Raw genomic sequence first — 20,956 nt, 5'->3', positions numbered from 1 at the left:
TAAATTAATTTCATTATCATTTCCTATTAGAAACCTTAGGAAGAAGATGACGCTATCACTTTAAGGTATTCATTCTTTGACTGACAGTTACGTAAATGTCTGAGTAGGTAATAAAATTAAGAAAAAGGTACGTCACATACTGCGTAGGTCGTGTAGGTGCAAAATCTGACGTATTTACCCATCATTCTAAAAGAAAGAAAGCCCAGAACCGATCCAGAACTTATTTGCAGCAGTTAGCAGTTTGCAGCAGCAACCATCGTTACCGTTTTTATTCCTTCTCAACAAAGCTGTAAGCCTTTTTACTTTTAGATATCACCTTTTACGCTTTTTTACTAGACCAAATGGCAGTCTGTCACACATTTTTTAAAGTCAATCGACGGCGCATATCTTAGTAGGCCTAGAATTAACTCATAGCGATAAAATCCTTAAAACTATCTTTGCCCTTTGGCTTAAATAAAATTGGTTAATAAAATGAGACCTGTCCTGTTTATCTTGAAGTGCAAGTATTAAGTAGTAGTAAAATTTAGTTGCATATTGTTTTTTGTTCTTTTACTGTCAACAGATCGACAAAATAAAAAACCAACAACATAAAGTAAACTTTCGAGTTATCGATTGATTAGGTATTCAAATATTATCGTTCCAACTTCCAATTCCAATATCGAATGCGGAAATCAGAATTAGGCCACTGGCCACCAGTCGCGCTATGGTCGCGCCAGTCCGGATTATTTCGTCGTTGGTGTTGTATCACAGGCACAGAGCACAGACAGAACGCCATGGAGATAGAGCAAAGGGCATAGACCAGCACAAAAGCAGAGAGATAAGGGCAAAGTGTCTGCTAGTCTGCTGCCTGGTCCTGGTTTGTTGGGGTTTTCAAAACAACCGTGAAGCCACGTACTTTTGTAATGTGAGTTACGAGTAGAAATAAAATCAATAAACTGCATAATATATAATTCAATAATGGTAAAGGTATGCTGAGGTAAAAACATGATGGAATTCACATTAGTGCTAACCAATAGGTAAATAAATCCTGTTTTTGTTCAATTTGGCTTATAAAATTCAAATTAAATTATAGTTCCTCAAGAATATTCTTAAATGTAGTAGAAGAATACCATATACAGTGAGTCTTAGTTCATTCTAATGTATTTGTTGCAATAGATACTTTACAAGCTCTTTATTTGTAAACCAAATTTGATCATCAGTAAAGTATAGCAATATTAAAATGTATTAATTCAACCGTTTGTCAAATAAATTAGGTACAGGATGCATAGTTTTTAGCAGTTTCAAAAAAATTGCACTAGTCAATTATATGCAATCATCTGAGAAAGCCCAGAAAACAACACAAACAAATACGAAAGAAAAGTGTTTGAATCGGAAACATTGTTTGGTAACAGCAAGCAAAAGTACACAAGAAAGTAACTAAAATTAATTGAATTTTGAAGCTTTTTTATGATATTGAAAGAGGAAATAATATAAATTAAATGCTATAAATTTTTCTGTTTTTAAACAGGGAACAAAATGTTGGCCATTCAAAAGCTAATGTTCTTGCCAGTTGTGGTACTATTCATCAACCTTTTCATCTCAGGGTTGGTAATCAACTTGATACAGCTTTTGCTGTGGGTTTGTGTAAGACCAGGGAGTCGATGGTTATACCAAAAAGTAAACTATTATCTGCTCTACATTTTGTGGACTCGTAAGTGTTATATATTTAGATGTTTGCTTTTGGTTGATGTGTAAAGTTTGCATCTTATGGGGTGTTTTGCAGAAATTGTTTTTATTGGTGAGTGGTGGTCATCTTCCACATGTGCAATTTTAACAGATGATGAAACTTGGGCTAAAATGGGAAAAGAGCATGCAATTGTAATTATGAATCATTCCTTTGAGGTTGATTGGCTCATGGGATGGCTGGTTTGTGAACAGTCTAGGTTACTGGCGGTGAGTTACGTTAGTCTTCAGTGTACGATTATCTTCATCTAACATTTCATATCTTCTATTCTAATATCCTCACACAAATTGGTTCTGGATTTTTAAGAGCTCCAAAGTTTTTATTAAAAAATCTATTAAATGGATACCTATCATTGGCTGGGCATGGCAGTTTGGTGAAGCAGTCTTGTAATTTCTATTTCTCCTGAAACTAATACCAATTTTACAACTTGTGTAATCAATCTTTGCTTTTAACTTTATCCGGCGCTGTGACCGATGTAGCCTTGAGCGCAACTGGGAAAAAGACAAGTTGATCATGGGGAAGCAAGTAAAAAATCTAGGAGAATATGCCGATCCCGTCTGGGTAAAAAATGAATGGATTCACTGATCGATCATATTTATAAGAATTTTTTTCCTTATCATGCATGCTTTTTAAAACATTTACCAGCTTCTACTTTTTGCGGAAGGAACAAGATTTACTCCTGCCAAACACGTAATAACTAAAAAAAAACTATTTTTTTTTTAATCACAAATATATTTTTAAATTATGTTTATTTCAATTAATATTTGAACACATTCATCCTAAAGTATTTTTTCAACTTTTCATGTTAGGCTGCTTCTGTTGAGTTTGCTCACAAATCTGGTCTTCAACCATTGCAACATCTGCTCCTACCAAGAACCAAGGGATTCCTGTTGACGGTAGAAATGCTAGAAACATTTAATGCCTATATTTTTTTTTGCCGTATTGACTATGTATTCACATATGTATTCACTACCGCAAACTGTTTTAAAATGGCTAAAATTCAGGTCCAAAATTTGAGAGGGCGTTTTCCTGCCATATACTGTGCTACTCTTGCATTTAATTGGTAAAATATTAGTTTTTTCGGGTTGTAAAATGTGTAGAATTTAATTACCTTAACATTCATTTTCAGCAAGGAAGGCTCTACACCTACTCTAAAAAACATGTTGCTTGGCCGCCGAGTAATAGGTGAAATGCTACTTGAAAGGATTCCTTTAGAAACTATACCTGAAAACCCAGATGAAGCTTCCAAATGGCTTTATAACAATTATCGCCATAAGGTAAAGTTTTAATCCTCCATAAACATTTTTCGTGGCGTTAAAAGGGAAATAAATGTTGAGTATAGTTTAATGCAATGCTTCATTTGAACTGTAAAAAAAGTAAAGAATACGCAACATGGTTTATTGTTTCTTGTTCACTCATTTTGTTTCCATAGGATCATATGTTGGATGTCTACAAGAGAGAGGGGTCATTTCCTTCGTCGGACTTAATTGGAGAGCATCATCACTTTCGTGGGCCCATACGAAGTCATTACCGTCCAAGACGATTGTGGTCTGTTATCATTATGTTGACTACGTCATACTTCACACTGCCTCCAGTGCTCTATGCTCTGTATGCCCTATTCTGCTCCGGATTTATCAACGTACTGATTGCCGTCTCGTTAGTTCTTGCAGGTATTACATTTCCTCTATTTTTTTTTAACCAGCTTTACCATTTTTTTAAATTTCTTAGTGATGTATGCACTGTATAAATTGGTGGCTCTAACTCGAGTCAGCAAGGGTTCATCATACGGACGCTCCGACGCTGAAAAGAAGACATATTAGCTTGACAGACTTCCATTACTATTCTCAATGGAAGATGGAAGACGTTTAGAACTGTACCGTGTGGTTATAGTACCTCATGATGTCGAGATGATGTTGCTACTTTTAGTGATTTTTGGAGATGCAAAACCAAAACGTTTCTTTTTACAATAGTATTACTATTTTTCAAGTTAGGTGAAGAAAACCAGCAAGTGTTTCATTTTAGCCAGTTTCGGGTATCATTTGTGTATTTTCAAAATTGTCTTGTACGGTTAATATTTTTATGGTAATAACTAGTGTAGGAAATATGTGGACAGCACTGGACACAAAACGGGAAACGTGAAATTAATTATTATACAACTGCAAATTCCCTGTAGGGAATAGCAGCGATAGGAAGACACAGAAGTCTGAATCAGAAATGATTTGCCCGAAACTTAGATTTTATATTTTATCATTTTATTATTCTTGAATTTCCCAGTGCAGGGTTATCCATTCAGAAATGGGTATAATTAAAGCGAAAGATACACATTTTCTTTGTATTTTGGTACAAATTTTAAATATTTAATTCAGGAATGATTGCAATAATGAATTATGTCACAGTATGGTTGTAGTATACGTTTGAAAAGTAACTGTGTGCTTGCCGTCAAATAGTGCCGTCAATAAGCCCATTGTAAATTTTCCAGTCAAAGTGTTAAACTTTAAGCATTATTTCGTCTCGTCATTTATACTTCCCATTTAGTCCAATTTTTAATGACTGGTACTTTTCTCATGTCAAAGAAAACTTGTAATCTTCTGGGCTAATCGACCGATCGACGTGATCTAGTCCTTTTCAGCGCATACAGCCCGAAATTATGTTGTTGATTTAAAAAAAATCAAATTAGCAAGTGTTTCCATAATATTTTCTCTATAATGTAGCCTACTTTATTCCCATTAGGTTAATATACAAGGGGTTTTCTTTTAGTCTAGAAATCTTGTATAATTTTATTTAAATTAGCGTACGAGCGTAAATTAGCGTAGAGTTAAAAGCTGAGTAATCAACACGAACTTTGGTATGTTGCGAGACTTAAAAAAACACATTTAAGCTTTCAGCCTATGCAAATAAAAATAAATGTAAGTCGAAGAGATTAAATAAAATTTCACAAACACGAACCAACAAATTTAAATCATTAAAAACAAGAAAATTTGCTGGATTTACTAGTTTTCTGGTAAACGCCGATTCTGTGTCAACCGTCAATCGCTATTAGTCTATTTGACGTCTGTTTTGCGTTTTGGCTTCCACCAAAATTCTCATGAGTCAAGTCCTGGATAATTTAAAACCACAAACTTATTGCAAGAAGTAATTTTTCATGTTTTTTGTTTATATCAATGGTCATAATAATAAATCACTGTTGAAACCCTCATGGGAAAACTTAAATTTAAATATATAAAAAACTAAAAAAAGACACAATAATTGATTAATTGAAATTAAACTTTAGTGAGAACCAATTAATATAGATGTTATTCTAATGAAAAAGTAGTAGTCGAGCAAAAAGTCGTGCGCAGTTTACGACGATGCGCACCACTGCGGCCGATAGCAGAACTAAAGTTTTTATTACGCTTGACACCAAACGTAGGCCCAATCCTTTGTTCGACAAGCAGACGGTTCTGGAGGAGGCGGAATAGAGTTTGCTGGAGGGGTGGCTTACAGACCCGGTAAAAATGTCACCGTCTCTGAGAGAATTCCCCGCCATGTGGCTGCCGCAACCATAAGTTAGATCACTTAGATGACTCTGCTCCAGCATTATGTAAATGTCTTACTTTTTGAGTCTGAATAAAAACAAATACGGCATTTGCTGGTTTTATTATTGTTTGCTGCATGCATACAGCAATCACTGCATCATCATCAAAGGGCTAGCTACCACTTTCGTAATTTAAAAAATAATATAGTAATAAAACTATTTCATTATTATTTATTTATTGGAATTATTCGGAATTATTTTGACAATTTTTTCGAACGGCAAAACGGGGACGTTATGAAATGTAGATCCTGGGTCTGAACCTGCTGCTGTTGCTGTAATAATATTTTGGTAGTCAACTGTTGCTGGATGGTTTGCCAGAATAAGATATGATCAGCTAGACAAGGAGTTGGGATGAGTAGGCCTAAACGGTTTTCTATTTCCGGCTTTCGTTCCGAAAAAGATATGCCCTGCTGTGATTGGACGATCGGTTCTTGTACAGCTGAAATGATGCTCATTTGATCAGCGTTTGTGTCGGGGTGACAAGAATCCGTTTCAGAATGAGTCCGCATGTGAGCTCTTAAATTGCAGGCTAAGGCAAAACACTTTCCGCATTGTGAGCAATTGTGAGGCTTTTTTCCTATACATAAAAGAAAGGTTTACGATGTATTATTTAAAACCCCATGAAACGCATACGAAATGCGCTATAGGCTAATCTATAGCTATATGCGAATTATTAGGCCTACCATTCAGATAATGAACTTTTTAAAAATTATACCTGTGTGGAGAAAAAGATGATTTCTCAAGTTTGTCTGCTTACTGAAGCCTCGATTGCATATATTGCATTGAAAGGGCCAACTGCCGTTGTGTACGTACATGTGTGATTTCAAGTCACCTGGTGTAGGGAATGATTTTTGGCACATTGTGCACTTGTGAGGTTTTTCCTGATAAGCGAAACAGACATTTATTATTTCACTCTCGTTTATTTTAATTCCGTTATAATTTTCTAGAATAACAGAATTAACATGTTCAGATTTGATGACTCGTGATCTTCTCTGTTTTGTTTTAAATGCCTTGCAATGGATGGATGAGTAAAAGGGCTACTGATAGCTATAAAACGATAACTGACGATAACCTACGTTAGGCTATATCGGAAAATAGTTAAAAAGCAAAGGTAGGCATATATTAAGTTATTCAGTAGGCCTAAGCAAGTCGACAACCGACAAAGCTCGTTCGGCTTTAGAATAATATATAAATAAAAATATTTTTTAAAAAATCATATCAATTGTAAAGTTTAGATAAAACATTTACTTTAACGTGAGTCATCCGATGGTAGTACAGATTCGAAGAAGCCGTGAATCGTTTACCACATACAGGGCATTGATGTGGTTTTTCACCACTATGGATCCTTCTATGAGTATTTAACGAGCTAGAAGTCGAAAATCCTTTTCCGCATACATCGCATACATGTGGTTTTTCACCTGAAATCAGGAACAATAAATCTAGATTTTAGTCCTGCTGCAGTTATACTATGATCATTTTCGTTTTTTGTATTAATCCAGCACCAGTGTGAGTACGAATGTGACGTTTTAACAGCGAAGGTCGGTCGAATGATTTGCCGCAAACTTGACAAGGCAGAAGAGCTCTGTCGCGACTTCTCTTCGGTTGGTTATTTTCTGTAGCTGGTAAAGTTAGTGAAACGGCTGGTGACATTTTTTTCTCTTGAAGGAATAAATTTTTATTTGAATCGGTTTCCGCAGCTGATGAAACTACTCTCAATTCAGCATTTTCATTGTCGGCACTGACTAGTTTAGCCAAAGTATCCTTTGTCTTAGCCAACTGAAGCAATGAAGCGGGAAGCACAGGTGTGCATGCCAAAGCTTCTCTTGTGCTCGTTACTTTTGTTTGGCTATTATTTTTGCTTGATTTCGGAAGTTCTGATGTGTAAAAAGGATTGTTTGAGTTTCGTTTACATCCCTTTGGTTTACAGCTCAAATCTAAAGGAAGATCTACTGTAAAATAAATTAACATAATTTTAAAGATTCAGTTTGATGAAATAATAAAAATCTAAATGTAACCGTTAATTCTGTAATTTATTGGTTATGTATTATTATAGAATTTTTGTTTTACTACCGTTTGTAGGAATCGCTGGATTATTAGTGGACGAAAGAGGGAGATAGAAGCAGGTTCCAAACATTGTAGTTCTCCACGTTCCGCGTCCTTATGCTGTATGTATAAAATCGATGTGAGATGAAAGATTTTACAAAATATTCTTTTCGTATCGATGTCTCGACCTCAACTGACCGACTACTGGGAATGATGTAGCCTCAAAATAAGAGACTTCCCCCACACAATTACCTGGAAAGTGGAACCAACGCAGGAGCAGCAATACCACGGAGATACATACACAAAAGCGGGACCTCAACATGCATCGCGGCAATATTTTGGCATAGAAAGAGAAAAAGAGAATACAACTGCGGGTATTGGTCAAGTCTTGATGGTAGAATCGATGATGTCATTTCCTACCTGGCTGGTGCCAGCCAATCGCCGCCAAGCTAATCAAATGTACCAATTCTTATTGGTCTACACCTGTGCTGCATTGTCTCTTTTCAGTACACAATCGAAAAACATGTTCAACAAGCAACACAATAGAGGACCGTTCTTCTTCTTCAATTTTTATTATGTGGTTGCTGCTGTCTATTTCTTATTTCTTCATTCAAAGGATCTTCGTCGTGTATAGCCTATATATATACACAGGCTACATCGGACTATACACATCTTTTACAGCACAATCGATTCCCATTATAGAGATTATTGTTACCTTGGTCTTTCTAATATCAGGCTGCCGGATAGGAATTTCGAAATTTGTCTAAAACAACAATAGGATTCTTATTGCAACGTCATGTCGCTACCGGTTGTAGCCACACAATCGAATCCTATATTCCCACTTGCTGATATATTAGCTTCCATTTATTCAACTTGTAATAGATACAGATATCATTTTATAGTAGTTTTCATATTTAATAAAGAAACAATGGAAAATATACATTCGTAAATAACTTAAGGTATCGTTCCATTACTGATCGCTAGTAGAAGCTTTGACAAAACTGAAAACTGATTTCGATGGCTCTAGGTTGAAAACAGCATGAAAACAGGAAGTATAACGAATACCGACGAATACTAAAGAAATATATAACGTGGAAATCGATTTCGATCCGTTCATAATTGTATGGTAAAATGCCGCCATCATTACATTCGTTGGCTTTTCAAAAGAAAAAAAAAAAAGATGAGGTCGGCTGTTGATGGTTGCCGCCATCACTACATGGATCCAGCACAGCAGCAGCGGCCTCAAAGAATCGATGAGGAAGAAGGTAAAAGGGCAATATCACTACGGCATCATTAAGACTGGAAAACAAGAAAGCATGAAACGAAGAATGGTGCATGGTAAAAGCCTGACATCGGGGCACATAGAAACCGTTGCAGCACTCGCTGCTGCTGTCTTTCGGAACGTTTTAAAGCGTGCCGCCTCGATTCCAAATCCACGGGCTGCTGTTGGTTCGTGATATGCCGAAGCAAGAAATCTGGAATCAAAACAATGGCCTAATCTTTTCCAAGATTCTTAGCGCAAAATCCTCGCAATAACTACTTTCTTATCTTTGATGCCCTGATAAGATATTACGATTACATTCATTTTTCACAGACTGTAGAACTCGTTCTATTTAGTATTCACCAATCTTTGTGAAAACATAGCACCGGCCTACAAAAAACATGCAGTGTGGACGAGCCACTCTTTAACTATACCTACTGTAGGCCTATATAGACTTATGCTTCTCATCAATTGACCAGGACTGATAAATTCAACAAGAAACTCAAATTTGCTTTAAATAAATTAGAAATTTTCAGTACCTGCAAGCAGGAATGAAATGGATACGGAAATGGATACGGAATGGCGAGGAAGGGAGACTCGAGCAAAATGCGACGATTCGTTTCAACCTTTTTTCTCGGAACATACGTATCGAAACCCCCCTGCTGGTGAGCTATGAGTAATGACTATTCGCTGTTTTTACTTTTTATTTTTTTGTTTTTTTATTCCTTCTCTTTTATTTCTTTTTTCTTTTATATATTTTTTTAGCCAATTTTATTATTTTTTGTTAATAATATTATGCTCCTAACTAGTAATTATAGCCTATAGTTATATTATGAACATTAAGTCTAATGTTTACAAGCCAAGTTTATTAGACATCATATACTGTACGTTAAAAGTTAGAGGTCGGGGAATTCTTTATGTAGGCTATAATAAACCGAAAATAATAACGTAATTCCATTCCGATATAAGAATAAGAACAATTAAAGTACTAGCAGCCCTAGCTACTAATAGAGGACGGACGGTAATACCATACAAATGCATTTCTCGTCCACTCCAACTAAATAATAGGCTACAAGTGAACCAAAACTGAGGTTAGAGAGTATGACAGAAGACTAACGTATATATGCGCTGGTGAAAGATAAAATTGATGACTTTTCTTCTATAGGGGATAATACACCTGACGCTATTGGCCCCGTCCCCATTGTAGAAAGTGCCTCTTCAGCCTATTGGTCCAATGTTATGCTTTCACATAAATTTCAAGAGGAGTCTAGTCTCTATAGTGTGTCAAACAATAAACCATTTGTCACTTTTCTTTACATTGTCGTTTTCGTTTTGAAGGCAAATACCATTTTACCTCTCTTCTTCCGTTCATCGCTCTACATTATAGTAATGTGGGGAAGTATTGTATGCGCACTATAATAGTGTATAGTGCATCATTTATGCCAGTTACATAAAAGCCGCGCAATTTATTTCTTACATATTTTTTGTTACTTGAATTATACAGGCCTACAGGGTTTTAAATAAAGGAATTAATATTAGACCTATAAGCGCACTCTTTTTATTAAAATAAAATAGACTAATGACTTCGGAAGCAGGAATTACCTAAAATGTTAATGTTTAACAAAGAATCAACACGTAATAACGAAACTAGAGAAAAAAGCTTGTAACGAACACGCAACAAACAAAATTCCTTACGGTACCTTTTCAGTCGTACATTCGGTATTCCATCTACTTCGATCCTTGAAATGAATATGGATTTCATTTAAAAACAAAACAATTAATTTAAAAAAAACATTTGGCTATAGAATATATTCAATATAGGCCTGATGCGCACAAAGCTTTCTTGTGTTTAGTTCATTTTAGTTTTACTATATACATAGAATTACAAAAATCATTTTTCCCGCCGGCGACCGGAATCCGCTGAATCCTTAATAACTTTTTTGCGACATCATACTCTTTCTCACAACAATTTAAAAGAACTAGTTCTTTTAATTATTTTTTCGTGTAGCTACATTCACTACCCCAAATATTTCCTTTACTATTCTCTCCCAAGAATCGTTGTTGCCCAATAAGAAAAGTAGAAGCGAAACCATAATACAGAGGTTTGAATTTATTCTCAACGAAATCAGAGTCATCCTAGTTGCAGCTGCAGCAGGAGATAGATCATTTTCTATTTTTTTTTCATAAAAAATCACTAATTTTAAAGTAAAAGCCCTTCTAACGCCTTGCCGGTCTTGCTAACGCAGCGATAATTGTATCAGTTTCATCCGCCAGGTGTCTGCTTTCTTTTGAATTTGACATTACCGCCAAATATTAGTTCATGAAATGTCAACAGCACAACAGGAATAGGTTTGACATGTTTGTGACTGACGACTTGACGAGGAAACAAAATTGTAACGTTGAAGATTACTACTTGTTCTTGTTGTCATGAGTGAATTCAAAATTCATCACGCTGTTAGCGAATTGATTGATTCGCTAGGGTAAGTTAACTACTTTGAAACACATATTCTAGGATTGGCCGTTGCCCGATCTTACACTGGAATACTTGATTCATCCTTCCTACAGGCTCACTGACTTGGTTGCACCTGAAAAATTTGTGAAAAACTTGGTGACTTCTCCATCTCAGGTCCAAATAACAAATGCTAGAGAGACTGTGCAAACTTTAGCAGCCTTGAGCTCAAATCCATCTGAGATAGTGAACAAGTATGAAGAACTACGGGACAAAAAGTAGGATTTACACCATTTATCACAAAGTTTACAATCCTGCTAATGGTCATATTAATATTGAAACTTCAAGTTATGCTGAATTGGATTCTTTTGTCCTGATACTTTCAAAGATGAAAGAGTCTAAGACAATGACCCGCTCAGTCAGGGCTGGTTTGCCAAGAGAATCTGTCAAAACCTATTGCACTAGCACAGATAGCAATCAAGGATCTGGTATTTAAATTTTTTATATGTGTTTGTTCATGAATTTAATTACAGTAGAAGTTTTTTCCTAGGCCCATCAACATCCACTCCAATTGTGGTTGGAGGTGTAAAATTGAAGGAATTGAAGAGCAGGTTACAGACTGCAAGTGAGGGTTCATTAGGTCATAAAGTTACTGAACTAACAGAGAAGAGGGTCACATCTAGTGAAATTATACAAAAGAATCCAAAGTGGTTTCACACTAGACCCTTTCTTTCTTGGGACTTTCCTGTTGCTGGGCTATCAGATTCTCATCTACTTCAAGTTGCTCCTCTTGGAAATGTGCCTGTAGGAGATCAAGAAGGAATACTTTTAGAAGAGCTCCTTTATGCTCTTAGTGGGTTTGATGGCGATTACATACGTGCACTACCATTAACTGCCAACGCCGACGAAAGAAAATTCGAAATTGATGATAGTAATTATTTTTATTCAATACTTTATCGAAAATTGTCAGAATAAATTTTGTATTTTGTAATTTTTTTTTTACAGGTGTCGACGATTCACTAAAAGAAATGATTCGAAGATTCTTCCCAATTTTAGCTTCCTATTCTATAATTGAGCGTTTCTACGAAAGTCGTTCTGGATTCGATTTCGGAATGGTAAATGACGCCTTGGCAGCGGCTATTGGCAACTTGGTTCATGAATATCGAATCTTTGTCTGTCAACTGGAAAGTTTATTGCTTAAGAACGAATTGAGTTTGCAGAAAGCTTGGTAATACCTTGAATTGTATTGGATAATATATAATATAATGTATTATCTTATTATTACCAAGGTATCTTCTTCAGCCCAATGTCACGATATTGCATCAACTGCATCATGTCACGCTGTCATTAATGAGAGCTAAAGCTCAAGGCGGCCAAGTATTATCCGTTCTTCACCAACAGACCATGGAAGCGATGGGAAATGAGAAGCAACAGAAACTTTTGCTCTCACTTACCCGTTCTGCAGCCCAGCCATATTGGGAGATTTTGCAAAAGTGGATTTATCAAGGTTCAGTAGAAGATCCATATTTGGAGTTCATGGTTGAAGATCATCAAGTAGTATCCATGGACAAGCTCTCCCCAACGGCTTACAGTGACGACTACTGGGAGAAGCGTTACACTCTACGACGTGATCGAGTACCCTCATTCCTTCTCCCACTTACTGACCAAATTCTTCGTACCGGAAAATACCTTAACGTGATCAAGCAATGTGGTGTGTCCGAATCTTAAATTTATTCAATATAAAATTATCTTTATGCCATCATTTTGATAGGTATGAAGGTGAAACCACCAAGGATTGATGACTTGATGTATACACTTGACGGATCAGGCTACAAAGAAGCCATTGAAAAGGCTTACAGTTATGCGTCTGAGACGCTGTTGCACGTCCTCATGCAAGATTACGACCTTTTAGGTCGGCTCAAGTAATATCAGTTTAACCTCATAATGAATTGCATATGTGACAATTTTAGCCGATTACTCTTAACTGTTTTAGTTTTTTACGCATTAGAATATGCATTTAATGCCTTAATGGTTACTATGTCTTGCAGGTCCGTGAAGCATTACTTTTTCCTGAATGCGGGAGATTTTATCTTGCATTTCCTCTCGCTATGCGGAGCGGAATTGGTGAAAAACGTTGATGATGTAATGCCCAGCCGATTAGAATCTTTGCTTGAATTGGCACTTCGCACTTCGACCGCCAACGCTGATCCCTTCAAAGATGATCTGGGACTTGAATTACTTTCCTATGATCTGACTACTCAGATGGTTAAGATTCTTTCGATTGAAACTCACGGAGAACGCGATAATCGCGGTATAATGCTATATTTCGATACCTTCCTACATTTCAATAAAATAGGTACATTTTTTAAAAATATTTAGCGGATGGAAACCACTCAATTGACCATGTACGGTTGACGGGATTGGAAGCTTTCTCTTTCATGTACCGTGTTCGATGGCCTGTTTCACTTGTGTTTACGACTAAAGTTATGGCGTGCTACCAGATGATTTTCCGACATCTTTTCTTGACCAAATATGTGGAAAATCTCTTGGGCCGGTAAGGATTTCCTTCAGCGCAATTAATTTTGTTGAAACTACTGATTTAATGGCATTTTTAGAGTTTGGATTTCGCACAAAATTGTTCGCAATTATTCGTTTCCGACTAGCCAGTGGTACAACAATGCATTTGCATTGCGTCATCGCATGCTCCATTTCATTCAAAATTTATTGTACTACATCACGGTCGAAGTTCTTGAGCCATCATGGCAAATTTTTGTTGAGAAAATCCGAAAAGTGGACAACGTCGATCAAGTATGCACACATTTTTATTTCCGTTCATTAGACAATTTCTAAATAGATAGTTCAAATTAACAGGTTATATCAACTCACATGGAACTTCTGAACGTGTGCATGAAAGAGTCTATGTTGACGGATCCTGCACTTCTACAAACGGCAACCAAATTGATCAAACTCTGCGAAACATTCGCTCACTTTATCCTCGTCAGTGATTTATTTTTTTGGTGTAGATGAGAGACCAATATCTTGAATTATTCCTTCTTTAATAGAAAATGCATCGCCATGCCAAGGAAGCTGAAATGGGACTGAGCAGCCTGGCAAATGTAACTTCTTTGAGTGAAGTTATTCTAACTTCACCTGGGGACGTATTCCTTCAAGTATTGATCTGATATGACTCCGTCTAATAAAGAATATTTTAAAATGATAACAATTATATTAGGAGAACAGTGACACATTCGATCAAAATGTTGCACGGATGGAACTGCAATTTACAACTCTTTTGGCCAATTTGTTACACAGAATCGCCGAAATGGGACATGAAAGTTACGATTCTCATATGTTAACTTTACTGAATCGGTATGTATATAACTATTTAAAATAATTTTTGTTTTCACAATTGAGTCTAAACTATTTTCCAACTTTTGTTATAGGTTGGACTTCAATAACTACTATACGGATAAGGTGATTCAGTTCACCTTAAAATCCAATCAAACAGATGACACAATTTCGGGATAATTTGAACGCATGTTGCCCCATTTTTTGTAATTGTTTCCGTGAGTGCATCAATAAAGTTTACCGAGCTTTTGTATTAGGAATTCCAAGTTAATGGATTTATTTAGATCTGTTTAAGGACGAAAAACGCTTTTTAACCGTTAAATGGTTTCAGAGATGTAGGCTAACTTATCTGCTGTCCTCTGATAATCTGTAAATATTTTCACACGCTGTAGCTAATATGAATTTATTTTTTATGTGATCAGAAACAGCATTGCATCTAGATGATGAAGTGTTATATTAGCACATTATTACAAGCATCAGAAAATTCATTTTAAAACCAATTTATTTTAAAAAAGCACAATTAGGTTTTATTCTAAAAGTGTAATTTTTTTGAATGAGCTAAAAGAGCCGAACGTTGTGCGTGAAAAAATATAACTGTTCCCTCTGATTTTAGTCGAGTAGCCGACCACTTTTACAAGCAAATACCCCATAGGTAATCCGGCGGAGTTCGGGAATTTGCTGTGCTGTGATTCGTCGTTGGGAACCGAGCCAAAGCAGACGAAATCATCTGCTTTCGTCAACCAGTCAATCCTCTACATCGATATGGCGTTCGTAAACAGTAAAGTAAGTCTATTTCACTGTCTTTTTCATTGCGCTCTATGGTAGCAACTGTTCTAAAGTAGAATTGTGGGTATACTTTATTTATATAGGTTTTCCAATGCAGTAAGCGATTGTATTCGTCAACTGCAAATCTAAACGATGTAGTCATTCTTGGTGCAGCACGAACTCCTATGGGCGGCTTCAGAGGTGGTCTGAAAAGCATAACAGCCCCACGATTAGGTGCAATTGCCATTCAAGCTGCTGTCGAAAGAGCTGGTATTGCTAAAGAAGAAATCCAAGAGGTTTACATGGGAAATGTGTGCCAAGCCGGTGAAGGGTAAACAAACTATGTCCTCTGGTGAATTGAAATAAGGAAACCTGAATAACTTGTCATAATTTTTCTATACAGCCAAGCTCCTTCCAGACAAGCAACTCTGTTTGCTGGATTATCGAAAACAACACCAACAACTACAATCAATAAAGTATGTGCTTCAGGTATGAAGGCTATCATGTTTGCTGCACAAAACCTTCAAACTGGACAACAAAGTGTAATGGTGGCTGGTGGAATGGAATCTCTCTCCAATGTACCTTTCTTTCTCCCAAGAGGTGAAACACCTTATGGAGGAATCAAACTCATAGTAATAAAAAGATCTTACAAATGCTCTGGTAGGAAATTAATAATGTTTCCTGTATATTTAATTTTACAGGATGGAGTCTCTTTTGATGGGCTGACAGATGTCTACAACAAAATCCACATGGGCAATTGCGCAGAAAATACTGCCCAGAAGATGTCTGTTACTCGTCAAGATCAGGATGCCTACGCTCTGCGTAGCTACCGCCTCAGCGCCGAGGCATACAAAAACAACATAATGCAAAAGGAAATAGTTGAAGTGCGTATTCCTCAAAAGAAAGGTAAAATCAAACAAAATGCAGTCATAAACAATAAGTGCTGAATCAATCACACAATTGTTATATTTTAAAGGTAAACCAGATTTGGTCATATCTGAGGATGAAGAATACAAACGTGTTGATGTGGAGAGATTCTCGAAGCTGCCGACCGCGTTCCTTGTAAGTGTGCCATTTCTTTTCTGAAGAAAAAAGGTCTATATTTTGAATTCGATTTTAGAAGGAAAACGGTACTCTTACTGCCGGCAATTCTTCAGTTCTGAGTGACGGAGCAGCTGCTTGCGTTCTCGCCACGGCACAAGCGGCAGAACGTTTGGGATCAAAGCCCCTTGCTAGAATCGTCAGTTTTTCTGATGCTGCAACTGACCCTATTGATTTCCCTATTGCCCCCGGATTTGCGATACCAATTGCTCTGAAACGTGCTGGGGTACGAATATTTGAAAGTAATATCTCCCATTTTCGACTTTTAAAATCTCATTTGCCTTTAGATTCGAAAAGAAGATGTTGCGTTGTGGGAAATCAACGAAGCTTTTAGCGTGGTTGTGTTGGCCAATATGAAAATGCTGGATATTGATCCGGAACGAGTGAATATCCACGGTGGAGCCGTGAGTTTGGGTCATCCTATTGGGTAAATACTTAAAAAAGGGTTATTTTTTCACTTAATCAAATATATTTGTATTTTTTTAAATTTCCAGTATGTCGGGATGTCGTATTGTAAATCATTTGGTATACGCGTTGAAGGCAGGAGAGTATGGTGTAGCAAGCATATGCAATGGTGGTGGAGGTGCATCAACAATAGTGATCCAAAAATTGTAAGTTGTCTTGTGTTAAATTATAGTGTTGTATTTGGATAGTCGAACACGTTATGTTAAATGCCTATGCCGTGTGCGTTTGTTATCCATGTCTCATAAGTCATAAATACATCTGATGACTATACCGGTGTATAGGTGTAATGTAGTTGTATAATCATTTATTTCTAAAATTAAATTATTCTTCTAGGGCGACAAATGCGCCTCAAAAGTTACCTGTTCTTACTTTATTCACGAAATATCCATGCCCACTCTGCGACGAGGCGAAAATTATTCTAATGAAATCAAGTCTATGGAATCGGTTTATTTGGCAAGAGGTGGACATCCGTCTTCCGGAAAATACTAAATGGTTTGGACGATATCGCTACGAAATACCTGTATTTCATTTAAACGGAAAATTTTTGATGAAACATCGCGTAGATTTAAAACTCTTGGAAGAAAAACTTGATGCTGTGGAAGTAGAACTGTAAATTGCAATCTCTAATGTTATCTTCGTTTCTTGAATAATGCAATACATGTGATAGTTGTCTGAATTTGTTTAACTGATTTCATCAATAAATTGTTGCAGAGCGCAAATTCTTGAAGTTCATGTATAATAAATACCTAGATACAATAATATTGCAACAATAATACCAAGTTGCTGTTTAGCACTCTTCAGTCTTCAGTTACTGTATTGCATCTGTCAGCTCAGCTGAGTATCAATTCGGCACACCGTTCGGTTATCGTTCGAGTTCTCTTAAATTATATTAGGATTCGTTCATTTCAAGTAAGTTACTGTGTAGGCCTAGTAATTGGGACCATTCATTGTGTAGCTGTTTTATTGGTACTGAATGTCTGTTTAATAAAACAAACTTGGCCTAATGTGTATAGCATGTTACAATCCATCCTTTTACTAATTCCAGCATTGATTTGCAATACTCTTGATAGTCAATTTTATGTTTGTTGATATAGGAGATCCTGAAAATTAAGACACCATTCAGCCATATCAGCCTATTTACCAATGTCAGGCTCAGGAACAGGGCAAAGCCACAAATTTCGCTACAAAAATGCAGCACTGGATTCTCAGGAATTGAGACGTAGAAGAGAGGAAGAAGGAGTCCAGCTTCGTAAGCAAAAAAGAGAAGAGCAGCTATTCAAACGAAGAAATGTAGTTAATGGTTAGTAACAAAAATGTTAAACTTTTCAATTATTTTTTTGTATTGTTGATTTTTTTTTTGTATTTTAATATTCATTCAGCTGGGAATGTTCAAGATGAAGAAGTTAGTAGTTCTCTACATGAAGATCTGATGAATGTTGCTGCTCAACAGGGCAGCATAACACAGGAAATGTGCCAAGCACTGTACAATCCAGATATAAATGTGCAGCTATCAGCAACGCAAAAATTCCGGAAAATTTTATCTCGAGAGCCTAACCCTCCCATAGACGAAGTGATTCAATGTGGCATTGTTCCTCGCTTTGTGGAATTTCTTGCCAACAACAGCAACTACACATTGCAATTTGAAGCAGCGTGGGTTCTGACCAATATTGCCTCCGGTACTTCTGCTCAGACCCGTTGTGTCATTGAAGCTGGTGCCGTCCCGATCTTCATTGACCTACTTGGGTCTCAGTATGAAGATGTCCAGGAGCAGGCTGTTTGGGCTCTTGGAAATATTGCTGGAGATTCCCCTGAATGCCGTGATTTTGAAATTGATGCTGGCATCCTACCGTCGCTATTACAGTGTGTATCTAATTTACTTACCTTTTTTTTATATAGTCGATTAATTAAAATTCATTTTTTGAATAGGCTATTGAGCAAATCCAGTAGATTGTCGATGATTCGCAACGGAGTATGGGCCTTATCAAATTTGTGTCGTGGTAAAAATCCTCCTCCGAATTTCTCGAAGGTAATAATAACCTGTGATTCCTTCTCATTTTTATAACCTGGCAGTCCTATTATGAAAATGAATGCCTGTTTTATTTAGGTATCGCCGTGTCTTCCTGTCCTTGCGCGTTTACTCTTTCACGCGGATCCAGATGTGCTAGCAGATGCATGCTGGGCTCTTTCCTACTTATCCGATGGTCCTAATGACAAAATTCAAGCCGTTATTGACGCTGGCGTTTGTCGACGTTTGGTTGAGCTGCTTATGTAGAATATTATTGTCCATTTAATGTGTTGAAGAGTATTTTAATATGATTAATATTTAATTTGTAGGCATACTACACCAAGCGTGGTGCAAGGAGCGTTAAGAGCTGTCGGGAATATTGTGACCGGTGACGATATTCAAACTCAAGTGGTGTTGAATTGTTCAGTTATGCATTGTTTATTACATCTGCTAACTTCACCTAAAGAATCTATTCGTAAAGAAGCATGCTGGACTATTTCGAACATTACCGCAGGCAACCGACAACAAATACAGGTTTAATTAATTTTATATTTTTCGTGTTATTTAGCCTAAGCATGTATGTTTGCTCTTTTAGGCTGTTATTGACGCGAACATTTTCCCTGTTCTGATCGATATACTTGGCAAAGCAGAGTTCAAAACACGAAAAGAAGCTGCCTGGGCGATTACAAACGCAACATCAGGTGGTACTGCTGAGCAAATTCGATTCCTTGTTAATTTGGTAATGATGGCTTATCTATGCCTTACTCGATAACTGACGAATAACCATTATTCCATTTCCCTAGGGATGCATTCTCCCCTTGTGTGAGTTGCTTACGGTGATGGATGCTAAAATCATCCAGGTTGCTCTTAGTGGACTGGAAAACATACTTCGACTCGGTCAGCAGGAAGCACAGACTCGTTCCATGCCAAATGCGTATGCCATCTTGATCGAAGAATGTTACGGTAAATACCAGAATAATATATTATGAACTCTTGTATTGAAATAACAGTTATCGACATCATTTATCTTTTTTATTATTATTGAAATACAGGATTGGACAAAATTGAGTTTTTGCAATCGCATGAAAACATGGAAATTTACCAAAAAGCTTTCGACATCATCGAAACTTACTTTGGTTCAGAAGAAGAGGATACGAAGTTGGCACCTTCTGTTGACGCACAGGGTCAGCAATTCAACTTCAATCCCGATCAACAGCAGCCGCCTTCTCAGGGCTTTGAATTTTGAGAACATATTAGAGGAGTGAGCATAAAAAGGTTGGAAAGTAGTTTGCTCCATGAGTGGTTCTCTGCGTTTCTTCACTTTTCATGGAGTTGATAACATATTTAGGAGTGATTGATTTCTTTGAAGAAGCTGACTTCTTATATTTTTTTTTTTTTTTTTGTATTTTTCCATATGTTCAATAAGGTTACGTTATATTCTCCAAAGGATTCTAAAGCTATTCTTTTGCTTGTAACGAGTATTGACCCATCTAACCTTTTTCGTTTTTTTCCCCAACGCTATGGATTTGATTTAGAATATTCAGAAGATTTGCTAGTTTCTCATCACTTTCTCCTCTGTATCATATATGAAAGAAATAATATGCCACCAAGGTTTGACAGATACGGCATTGAAAGACACAAAATACCTATTTGAATAAATGAATAATGCGAGGATTGGCGACTTGTAATATTGCGCCTATGCGAACCGACGAAATGAGAGTTGAGGTAGTTCAGGACTATTAAATACAAAGTGCTTTTGAAACTACGACATACTTTGTACTTTGGCCATTTCTCGCCTATAATTTGCCTATTTTATCTAGGGTATTCCCTACGTTATTATAACGTTTGTTTTGTTTTCTATTATCACGTTTCTTATAAGGGTCGATTGAATTGGATTATAAACGATTGAAAACCGAGCTTATTCCAATTCAATCATTTACGTAAATTGCCCTTGAAATATATCCAAGTCCAGAACTCCAGATCAATCAGCGCTTTTTGTCGTGTATTTAAAGTTTTCACATTTTTTTAGTTGTTTGTTGGTGAAAGTTGAAACACCCTCACTTTACTATGTATTTTTTAACTGATTATAACTTCACTTACTATTCTCTGAGAAGTTCTCCTATAAATTGAGACAATTGAAAGACAAAAATTTTTGAAGTAGAATTGTGCCGTTTCCCTATACTTGTTTTCTACAGTTGAAAAAAAATTCGATTTCCGATTTG

General features: G+C 36.6%; 5 protein-coding genes across 11 annotated transcripts; 4 read left to right on the top strand and 1 right to left on the bottom strand.

Annotated features, from left to right (window-relative positions):
- Nucleotides 1-188: 188 nt before the first annotated feature.
- Nucleotides 189-4,288, top strand: LOC124335624 (1-acyl-sn-glycerol-3-phosphate acyltransferase gamma-like). 5 transcript variants are annotated; one of them, XM_046789148.1, is made up of 13 exons: nt 713-904; nt 967-1,016; nt 1,254-1,412; nt 1,508-1,690; nt 1,763-1,932; nt 2,030-2,109; nt 2,203-2,284; nt 2,369-2,413; nt 2,533-2,619; nt 2,728-2,786; nt 2,853-3,000; nt 3,156-3,393; nt 3,452-4,288. In XM_046789148.1, exons 3-13 carry the CDS (start codon nt 1,307-1,309, stop codon nt 3,541-3,543), a joined length of 1,290 nt encoding a protein of 429 aa, XP_046645104.1. In that variant the 5' UTR covers nt 713-904; nt 967-1,016; nt 1,254-1,306; the 3' UTR covers nt 3,544-4,288. The 5 variants fall into 5 exon arrangements, with proteins under 5 accessions (XP_046645107.1, XP_046645108.1, XP_046645106.1 ...); XM_046789151.1 differs by lacking the exons at nt 713-904; nt 967-1,016 and adding an exon at nt 189-289; XM_046789152.1 differs by having other exon boundaries at nt 711-1,016; nt 1,254-1,400.
- A 1,203-nt stretch (nt 4,289-5,491) lies between these two features.
- On the bottom strand, nt 5,492-7,551 carry LOC124335783 (zinc finger protein 771-like). 2 transcript variants are annotated; one of them, XM_046789243.1, is made up of 5 exons: nt 7,368-7,551; nt 6,800-7,246; nt 6,546-6,715; nt 6,013-6,178; nt 5,492-5,874 (listed from the first exon to the last, which is right to left on the bottom strand). In XM_046789243.1, exons 1-5 carry the CDS (start codon nt 7,429-7,431, stop codon nt 5,492-5,494), a joined length of 1,230 nt encoding a protein of 409 aa, XP_046645199.1. In that variant the 5' UTR covers nt 7,432-7,551. The 2 variants fall into 2 exon arrangements, with proteins under 2 accessions (XP_046645199.1, XP_046645205.1); XM_046789249.1 differs by having other exon boundaries at nt 6,800-7,243.
- Nucleotides 7,552-10,906: 3,355 nt separating this feature from the next.
- On the top strand, nt 10,907-14,658 carry LOC124332716 (gamma-tubulin complex component 2-like). The gene is made up of 14 exons (XM_046788907.1): nt 10,907-11,081; nt 11,167-11,328; nt 11,399-11,538; nt 11,601-11,981; nt 12,056-12,278; nt 12,340-12,761; nt 12,822-12,972; nt 13,099-13,361; nt 13,430-13,604; nt 13,666-13,858; nt 13,922-14,047; nt 14,113-14,220; nt 14,283-14,419; nt 14,494-14,658. The coding sequence occupies exons 1-14, from the start codon at nt 11,029-11,031 to the stop codon at nt 14,576-14,578; spliced, it is 2,619 nt and encodes an 872-aa protein (XP_046644863.1). The 5' UTR covers nt 10,907-11,028; the 3' UTR covers nt 14,579-14,658.
- A 391-nt stretch (nt 14,659-15,049) lies between these two features.
- LOC124334790 (acetyl-CoA acetyltransferase B, mitochondrial-like) lies at nt 15,050-17,378 on the top strand. Its single transcript, XM_046789080.1, has 9 exons — nt 15,050-15,181; nt 15,268-15,494; nt 15,567-15,795; nt 15,865-16,069; nt 16,140-16,225; nt 16,284-16,490; nt 16,552-16,691; nt 16,759-16,875; nt 17,063-17,378. The coding sequence occupies exons 1-9, from the start codon at nt 15,161-15,163 to the stop codon at nt 17,340-17,342; spliced, it is 1,512 nt and encodes a 503-aa protein (XP_046645036.1). The 5' UTR covers nt 15,050-15,160; the 3' UTR covers nt 17,343-17,378.
- Nucleotides 17,379-17,522: 144 nt separating this feature from the next.
- LOC124334422 (importin subunit alpha-6-like) lies at nt 17,523-20,502 on the top strand. Of its 2 annotated transcripts, none has more exons than XM_046789050.1 (9): nt 17,523-17,638; nt 17,824-18,029; nt 18,109-18,589; nt 18,656-18,755; nt 18,834-18,997; nt 19,064-19,268; nt 19,330-19,473; nt 19,538-19,697; nt 19,787-20,502. In XM_046789050.1, exons 2-9 carry the CDS (start codon nt 17,873-17,875, stop codon nt 19,978-19,980), a joined length of 1,605 nt encoding a protein of 534 aa, XP_046645006.1. In that variant the 5' UTR covers nt 17,523-17,638; nt 17,824-17,872; the 3' UTR covers nt 19,981-20,502. The 2 variants fall into 2 exon arrangements, with proteins under 2 accessions (XP_046645006.1, XP_046645007.1); XM_046789051.1 differs by having other exon boundaries at nt 17,550-17,638; nt 17,800-18,029.
- Nucleotides 20,503-20,956: the final 454 nt, after the last annotated feature.

This window comes from Daphnia pulicaria, chromosome 1 (genome assembly GCF_021234035.1).
Source record: "Daphnia pulicaria isolate SC F1-1A chromosome 1, SC_F0-13Bv2, whole genome shotgun sequence".
NCBI classification, from domain to species: Eukaryota; Metazoa; Arthropoda; class Branchiopoda; order Diplostraca; family Daphniidae; genus Daphnia; species Daphnia pulicaria.
The sequence above is the reverse complement of the archived record's forward strand: the minus strand, read 5'-3'. Positions and strand labels throughout refer to the sequence as shown.